Raw genomic sequence first — 8979 nt, forward strand, 5'->3', positions numbered from 1 at the left:
CTGTGACCCCACTCTCTATACTTTTTGGTCCATAACTAGTCCACCTGTCAGGCTATCTTAAGAAAGGTCTGGTCCTCCCTTCCTAAAGAGTTGTTAAATGAAAGAACTGAGTGAGCCTCTATTGGTGGATGCATACTCTCAATGCAAAGGGGACTGAGTTAACCAGGAGAGTAGGCTGAAACAAATCACATTTAATCATGGAAGGTTAATGGCCAGCCAGTTTTGGAACAAAAGGACAAGCCTAAGGATAGAATTCAATCAGGTATGACTGGCCCTGAAACATAAAAAAAATCACCAGTGGTGACCTCAGCCTTTAATTAAAAGATGCTATTCTCCAAGATACTATAACTCCTGATTCCAGCTGTTATTTGAAAAGCCATCTGCTTTGAAAATCCATCCTGAACACATTTCCTATTTCATGACTTTCCTATAAACCCCTCTGAATCAAGCCACAGGCTTGATATAATTCTGTGTCCCGCCAACCTTATGAAAATCAACCTTTTGTCTCAATTACTCCTGACTCCCTAATAAGACTTGCCTCTCAGCCTTCAAACTCATGCTAAGCTACACATTGAACTCCAGCCACTTCATGTAATTTATATACCGCCCCAAGATGTCAAAGCGAGGGGCGATACATAAATTACATGAATAAATTAATTAATCAGTTCGAATATAAAATACGGCACCATTATCAGTGCTACAGGAATTTCAGGCATGGCTACCCTCAGACAGATTAAGATAAACATTCATTAGTAAAACTCTTCATTAATTTCTCTGCAGTATTTCTTCTAAACCTGTCATCTGATGGCCTTGTCTTGCTAGCTGCTTTTGTCAGGACTGTTTCCCCACCATTTGTAATTAACTATTAAGCCTCCTTCTTAGTTTCAGCTTCTATGACAACTGCTTTCTTTTACCCTGCACTCACAACTAACCTACTGCTGGGGGGGGGGGCAAGTACAACTACCGGTACCACTAGCAGAAGCCAGGCTTGCCCACTGCCACTGAAAAGCAACCAAGGGAAATAAATCAGCACTAACCCTATCCACCCACACCCCTCGGTGCCTCAACAACTGCTGAAGAACTCCTAACAGGCTGTGTCTCCTGGTCCTTTCCCCTGCCCTGCAGCAAAATGAGGTGGCTGAACTCCTCGCTGGTTCGGCTGATCCCCCCCCCCCCCGGGCCTGCTGCCACCTCCTTTTTCTGCACGTAGGCACAGGGCCTTAAAATGCGTCTACAGGGAAAGCAAACAATGGTAGCGAGCACAGCCTACCCCACGCACACTACACAACCCCAAGCGGCGCTCCTCGGCGGACGGAACCCCGGAGGTGGTTTTCGGAAGAACTACGGAAGCGTCCTTCTCTGCACGGACCATACATGGCTGTCAGCAACAGACTGGCGCTTACAAACAGCTTGTCCGCGGTCTTCTCAGCAGAAAAGCCCAGACTCCTTCAGAAGGCAGCAAGTCTAACTGCACAACGCCGCCCCAGCAGCCCTGCCCAGCCCAGCCCTCCGCCACGAAGGGGGTTGCTGAGGAAGGCCGGGGGGGGGGCAGGTCTGGGCGCTGCCCCCGGGAGGACTTGGAAGGGCCTAACGCGGAGGCAGCGAGCGCAGCGCCGCCTCTCAACCCCACCCGGCCGCCGAGGGAAGCGCCGCGCCGCCCCGGGACGCAGCAGCCTCCGTGCGACGAAGCCGGAGCGCGGCGCCAGCCAGGCCACCCATCGAGGCCGAGCGCGGCTGCCCGAGGCGCAGGCGCCCCCCCCCCCACTCGCCCCTCGCCCCTCGCCCCTCGCCCTCGGAGGGCTCGTGCATCAGGCCCCGGCCCCGGCCCCGCCCTTGCCCGCCTTGTTCCTACCGAGCAGGAGCAGCTTCACCTCCTTGGCCGCCTTCTCGCCGTCCTCGCGCAGGTTGCGGTCGATCATGCGGCTCCGCTCGGCGGCCGCCTTGTCCTCGGCGCTCAGCGTGCAGCCCATCGCGGCAACAGGACGGGCGAGGCGGAAAAGCTCCTCTCGCTCTCCTCGGCGGCCGCAGGACAACCAGCGGGGAGGGAGGGGTGTGTGGAAAGGGAGGCAACGGAAGCCTACCTACTTCCGCCTCCCAACGCCCCTACAACGCAGGTCCCACTGCGCTCTGGGAAATGTAGTCCACGCACGCCTCTCAGCGTACCTTAGTCTTAGAGAGGAAACTGGAACGACGACCGCTGGGCGCGTAAAATCAGTAGGCGCGCATTGTACTTTGGGAAATGTAGTACTGGCAACATCCTCAGACTTCTTTGAAAGCATTCGTTCTGACAATTCCTTTGTCTGGAGAAGGGACTTCCGGGTTATTTTTTTAAACCCGTCTTTTAATTGGCGTGATGATAAGTAACACTGGTACGTAGGAAAGAGCGGCGACATCCAGGGCATTGTTGGCGGGGTGGCAACATGTCTATTACACATTCGCCTCCCACAAAACATAACGGGAAGGCTAAAAAAATTGCGATTTTGCATATGGAACACATCCAATAACGACAACAACAAACATATAAAAGCAACGTTAAAACCATTAGCCTGGAGAGGAGACAACTGAGAGGCGATCTGATAACGATCTTCAAATATTTAAAAGGCTGCCATATAGGATGGAGCAGAGTTGTTCTCTCCTGCCCCGAGGGACGGGCCAGAACCAATGAGATGAAATTAATTCAAAAGAAATTCCTCTAAACATCCAGAAGAAGTTCCTGACAGTGCGGATTCTCAGTGGAACAGGCTTCCTCAGGAGGTGGTGGGTTCTCCATCATTGGAAATTTTTAAGCAGAGGCTGGATAGCCATCAGATGGATAGGCTGATTCTGTGAAGGCTCAAGTGGGTGGCAGGTTACAGTGGATGAACGATAGGTTGTGAGTGTCCTGCATTGGACTAGATGACCCAGGAGATCCCAACTCTGTTATTTTATGATTCTATGAAATGGCTTTCTGTTAGAAGGCTGGAATTTAACAACATTTCCTGGTATAGCAATAGCCTTTAATGATAACTTTAGGACGGGGTAAAAGCCGGAATGGCTTACAAGAGTACCTCAAAAAAAAAAATCACAGTGGGATGCCTTATAGATACTCAAGAACAATATTTTAGAAATGAAACGGTGGAAATCCCACACCTTTATAAATCCTTGTCAGGCCAAAAAATCTCCAGAATACCCTAAAATAGACATTAAAAAAACAAGATTACCGCAAAAAAAAACAGTGATATGTATTACAAACACTCAAGAACACTATTTTAGACATGAAGGAGTGTAACTCTCACCCCTTTATTTACCCATTCTGGACCAAATGCCTCCAAGAACAGCAAAAAACAGTGAGATGCATTACAGACACCCAAGAACAATATTTTAGAAATGAAGAAGTGTTACACTCACTGTTTTATTAACCCATTGCAGGGCACAATGCCTTGAGAACACCCCTGAATGGGCATTAAAAAACTAGAGAACCTCAAAAACCAGTGGGATGCATTACATATATTTGGGACAATGTTTTAGAAAAGAAAAAGCGGAACTCTCACACCTTTATTAATCTGTTCAAGGCCAAAATGCCTCCAAAATAGGCTAGAACGGGCATTAAACAAACAAGAGTACAACAACAACAACAACAAACAGTGGGAAGCATTACAGACACTCAAGGACAATATTTTAGAAATGAAACAGTGAAACTCCCACACCTTTATTAACCCTTTCCAGATCAAAATGCCTCTGGAACACACTGGAATGGTCTATGAACAAATAATAGTACCACATAAAACAGTGGGACATTTTAAAGGCATTCTAGGACAGTATGTTGGAACTCTAAATGCAGACATAGCATAGGCTTACTTGCGCGCCTCTCCCTGGGATACCTGCCTATGTGTCCAGCAAGTTTTGTGAGGCTTCACATTCTGGAGACAGGTGTTACGAATCTGAATCTCTAGTTGGCCCAGGGTTTGTTCTGCCCATTCCTGAACCTAGGAGTAACAAATTCCCAGCACCTCTCTGGAAACTTCTGCTCTAATTGAAATGCAGCCACTTAACTGTGGAATACTTCCTCCCCTTACCCCATTCTGGAGGCATTCTGTCCTGGAAAGGGTTAATATTTCTGAGATGAACTAGTATGGCTTGCTTAATGTCCATTCCAGCCTGTTCTGGGGTGTTCCTGAGCTATTTCAGCACCAAAAAGTTTAATATGTGCACAATATTTAGATGATTGAATTTCCAAAATATTGTTCTGGAGTGACTTATACATGCTCCACCATTTTTTGAGGTACTATTATTTGTTTAATGCCCATTCCAGCATGTCCCAGGGTGTTCCAGAGGTATTTTGGCCCATAATCTTTATCTTCTTCTCTAACCATAAAGTTCAAGTTGTGTGCAGACAACTCACTCCCTCCCTGATTGGCCCTCTTTGGGGCTGTGCCACCAATAAGGAGAGAGCACTTTCCCAATGAGGGCCAATTTGCATACAACTTATTCCCTACCTGACTGGCCCTCCCTGGGGCTGTGCCACCAATAAGGAGAGAGAATTATCTCAATGAGGGCCAATTGTGGAGCTTAAATATTCCCCTCTTCCTTTTCCTGCTGCTTACATGGTGGAAGAAGAGCTGTCCTCCCTGAAAGGCACTGCTGCTCATAAGTTGCCCCATCTTCAGCCTCTTCATCTCCCCCAGGCAAGGGAGGGAAGCAAACTGCTTCCTTTGCCTCCTGTGTTAGCCTTAGGTTTCAGCTGTCTGCTGGAATGAAGCACAGGCAAGCTGGCAGGAAGGCAGAGAGAATCAATATATCAAAAACAGAATGCCGAGGGACAGACAAAATACAATGAATATCTTGACTCAGTCCACTGAGTCAAGGATTCATTCAGGAAGTCCAAGAGCATCAGCAGAAGGAGCAGGTTACAGGCAGCTGCAAAGTTGTGTCCACAACCCAGGTCTCCCAGCCCCAAGTTAATTTAGGCTGTCAGCAGCCTCAGTCCTTACTCTGTGATGACTCACAGGGTTCTGCAGTCAGCAACTATCTTGCTAACATGGTGTGGTGCCTTTTAGACTGGACCTTACTTCCAGCTCATGGCTGGCATTGCTTAATTGGCTCAGGTGAGAGAGGTGGTCTGACAAGGCAGGGAGCTGTAGCTGGAGGCTGAACAGAGCAATGAGTAGCTTCTGCAACTCCTTTGGAATCTAAGCCTTGGTTTGTCTGCACCTTCATTCCCTTCCGCTGGTCAGAGCTTTTTGAACATCTGGCTGGGGCAAAATGTAATCCAGCTGAGGCTTGGGTAAAGCTGGGAGCTCCTGGCAAGGCTTTTCCTCTAAGAAGTCCTCCCTAACAGGATCTTGGCTCAAAACATCACCCCATGGCTCTCCAGTAGGCCATCAGAGCACTCTTTGCTTTCTCCCACCCTCCCTCTCCTCAGAGGGGCTGGGGGGATCCAGCAGTCTTCCGTGCCCAGCCTGGCCCTTGGGACATATGGGGGGATGGGAAGGAGGCAGCCCCCCCCGCCCCCGCCCCCGCCCCACAACTTTACCTGTTCAGCCTGTTCTTTGGGAGATGGGGATGGGTGGGAAGGAGGCAGCCCCCCTGCAACCTTCCATGCCTGGCCTGACCTTTGGAAGATGTGGGGTGGGTAGGAAGGAAGCAGCCCAGCCCCAATGGCCTTCCCCACCCAGCCTGGCCTTTGGAAGATGTGAGGGAGGGAGAATGAAGGAGGCAGGCCATCCTCACCCAGCCTGACTTTTGGGAGATGAGGGGCAGATGACAGGAAGCAGGCAGTCCCCCTTCCCTCCCCCTTGCTTGGTCCATCTTTAGGGAGATGTTGGGGGGGGGGACAGGAAGGTAGCAGCCCACACACACCCTTTGGTCTTCATGTCCTGGCCTTAGGAAGATGTGGGGTTGAATGGGAAGGTAGGTACAGTGGTGACCTGTGTAGGCACTGTTGTATAGGGGGTGATAGGAGGGATAGTGGCCCTCCAAAGCAGCTGTTTTCTACAGGAGAACTGATGCCTTCCTTCCCTCCTCCCTCTTTCTTTCTCTGTCTCTTTTTCTCTCTTCCATCTTCTCTTTCAACCTTCCTTTCTCCCTTCCTCTCTTTTTCTTTCTCTCATCCTTTCATCTTCCCTCCCTCCTTTCTCCTTCCCTCCTTTTCCCCCTTTCTCCTTTCTTTCTTTCTTTCTTTCTTTCTTTCTTTCTTTCTTTCTTTCTTTCTTTCTTTCTTTCTTTCTTTCTTTCTTTCTTTCTTTCTTTCTTTCTTTCTTTCCTTCCTCTCTTGCTTTCTCTCTTTCTCTCTTGTCTGTCTGTCTGTCTGTCTGTCTTTCTGTCTGTCTGTCTTTCTTTCCTTCCTCTCTTGCTTTCTCTCTTTCTCCCTTTTCTTTCTCCATCTCTCCTTCCCCCCTTTCTTTCTCTTACTTTTTCTCTCCCACTTTCCCCCCCTCCCTTTCACGTTTTCTTTTTGTCCTTCTTTCTTGTCTTTCCTTCCCCTTTCTCCATTTGTCCCTCCACATTTCTTTCTGCCTTTCTCTTTCTCTCTCTTTCCTTCCCTCCCTTCTCCCTTCCTTTCTCTCTTTTCCTCTTTCTCTCTCTTTTTCCTCCTTTCCTTCCTTCTACCCTTCTCTTTCTTTTTCTTCCTTGTTTCTTTCCTTCTTCCTTCCAGAGAAGTTCTCCTTCTTCCTTGGATATCAGTTTTATTTATTTGTTTGTTTGTTTGATTTAAAAGCTTATGCTCCCAGAATCAGTTGACCCTGTTTTTCTTGAAGGTCTACAGGCTCCCACCTGGAGGTTGGCATCCCCGCTGGCTGCATATGTAGGAGGACTCAGGAATCTAACCCAGCTTTTGAGCTTAGAGTCTGCAACTCTTTAACTCCTTCACCACTCGGGATCTCAAAATCGAGGAGGGGAGGAGGGCCAGAGCCTGGGAAGGTCAGAGTGCAGGTGTATGTGCTAGCGCCCGTTGTATTCCTGGGTGCAATGGCCTTTGCTTCTAGTAGACTAATATTGCATCTGTTAGGTTAACCTCATGCTTTATAAATAGGGGATTGGAGGATGGGTGGATTTTCATGCCATAAAAAGAAAACTTAATGAGACTGAAAGAGAAAAAAGAAATCAATCAATCCAGGTGTCTGAAAAGCCACAAATAGTTGTTTCCTTTTTGTTCATGATGCCATCTGCTGGCTGTGCCTTGAAACTATGGTCTGAAATTTCCTATCCATTTAAAGAAGATCAAAAACAAATAAGAAATTACTCCTGTTAATTTATTACAATATTTTAGAAAGCTACCCTCCAAGCATTTTTGTGAAACACGTTACTAGCATCTGACATTATAGCTGGGAAAGTGAGGTTGAAATAGAGTGCCTAGCCCAAGGCCAGAGAGAAAGTCTGTAATGGAGGGAAGCCGCCTTAAACTGAATATAAGGCCCAATAGGTCAGTGCTGTGTACTTAGACTGGCAGCAGCTCTCCAGGGTCTTTCACAGAGGCATTTTGCATCACCCAACAACCCACTCTTTTAACTAAAAATGCCAAGGAATAGATAGGGCTACCCTGGCTACTGCTGGGGGGACTGTAAGGTTGCCAGCTCCAGGTTAGGGAACCCTGGAGATTCGAGGGTAAAACCTGGGGAGAACATGGGTCTCAGTGGGCTAAAACGCCATAGAGGCCATCCTCCAAGCCGGCCATTTTCTCCAGGGGAAATCCATTCATACTCCAGGGGAATTGATCTCTGTAGTCTGGAGATGAGCTGTCATAAAGATAAAGCTAGTTCACCGAATGCAGAAAGTCAGGTGATTCTCCTATTCTGGAACCTACTTCAACCAAGCAAATGCTCCCATAATTTCAGGTCAGAGTATCTGAGAGGCCACTCTTTACTGTGGAAGATTGGGGAGACCGGAGTTCAAATCCCTACTTAGCCATGAAGCACACTATAGGACCCTGGGCCAGTCACACACTCTGTCTAAGTTGTGAGGAAAAGAGAAGGGGGGAGGAAATTTCCTTTCATACATAGATTAAATATTCACTCAAGTTGCCTCAATGAAGGAGTTCATGGCATCTTTTCTCTCACACACAAGATAATAACCCTAACCCACATGATTAATTGTTAATGGCATATGTTTTTAAGAAATATAAATTATTTCATATTTAAATAATTGTATTTGGATTACTAAGTGTGAACCTGGACCAGATTAATTTCTCATTTCTCCCACTTTTGGGAACCCTTCTTCTGTGACAGATGTACACTATTCTGCTTCTACAGCTAAAGAAAAAGCATAGCATGAGCGTCTTAATGCTGATCTTGATGTTGGTATAGATTCCATAACCTTTGTGACCTTTGGTTATTGAACACCTATGAGGTTTGCATCTGTCTTCTGAACTGATGCAGCAAAGACACAGTGTAATCCTCTTCTCCTGAATGTTTATGAATGCGACCCTGAAAGAAAGACACTGCTTAAGTGTTTAGGAGGAATGAGGTCCTGCTTCAGGTTAGCACTTCCTTTGGTTGGAAACCTTGCCAATATAGTTCCAAGAAATTGCCTGATTTAGCCAAGCTCTGAGGACCTAGCAACATGCTATATTTTTCCAAAGAACAATTTCCAAATCAGCGAAGAGGCATGTTGTTCAGATGTTCTGCACTTGCCAGGTACATGAGAATCTGATACTAATCTGGAGAAGGTGAATTAGACCTTCTGCCATGCCATTTTTCTGACTTAGCATGTATACTGGTAAACAACATGTTACATTTCCACAATGGAGTGAGTAGCATTTACGGCTATTTCAAAGTGAGTGAATGGGGAAAGGTCTAAAGTTTACCCCTTCTCTCCTATTGTGGTCACAATCCCCAATCCAAATCAGGCCTGCCCATGTTAGAGACTAAGTGCCAGTCCAGCTCTACACTGACTAAAGCATAGCCGTTTTGCCTTGCCAAGTCTTGTTTTGCCCTTTGCTTCTATAGCAAAGAGCCTATTCAGCATAGGTCTTGCAAAGTAATATAGGCATAGAGGGGGCTT

The 8979-nt window shown here is 47.2% G+C and overlaps 1 protein-coding gene across 1 annotated transcript in view; it reads right to left on the reverse strand.

The window, feature by feature from the left end:
- Positions 1 to 2081, reverse strand: part of GNAI3 (G protein subunit alpha i3) — a 33847-nt gene extending 31766 nt beyond the window's left edge. The window contains exon 1 of the mRNA XM_077334200.1: positions 1853 to 2081. Within this exon, the coding sequence (XP_077190315.1) occupies positions 1853 to 1970 (118 nt within the window). The 5' untranslated portion in view covers positions 1971 to 2081. The remainder of the gene's footprint in view (positions 1 to 1852) is intronic.
- Positions 2082 to 8979: the final 6898 nt, after the last annotated feature.

The sequence above is a fragment of the Paroedura picta genome, chromosome 4 (assembly GCF_049243985.1).
Source record: "Paroedura picta isolate Pp20150507F chromosome 4, Ppicta_v3.0, whole genome shotgun sequence".
In the NCBI taxonomy this organism is placed as follows: Eukaryota; Metazoa; Chordata; class Lepidosauria; order Squamata; family Gekkonidae; genus Paroedura; species Paroedura picta.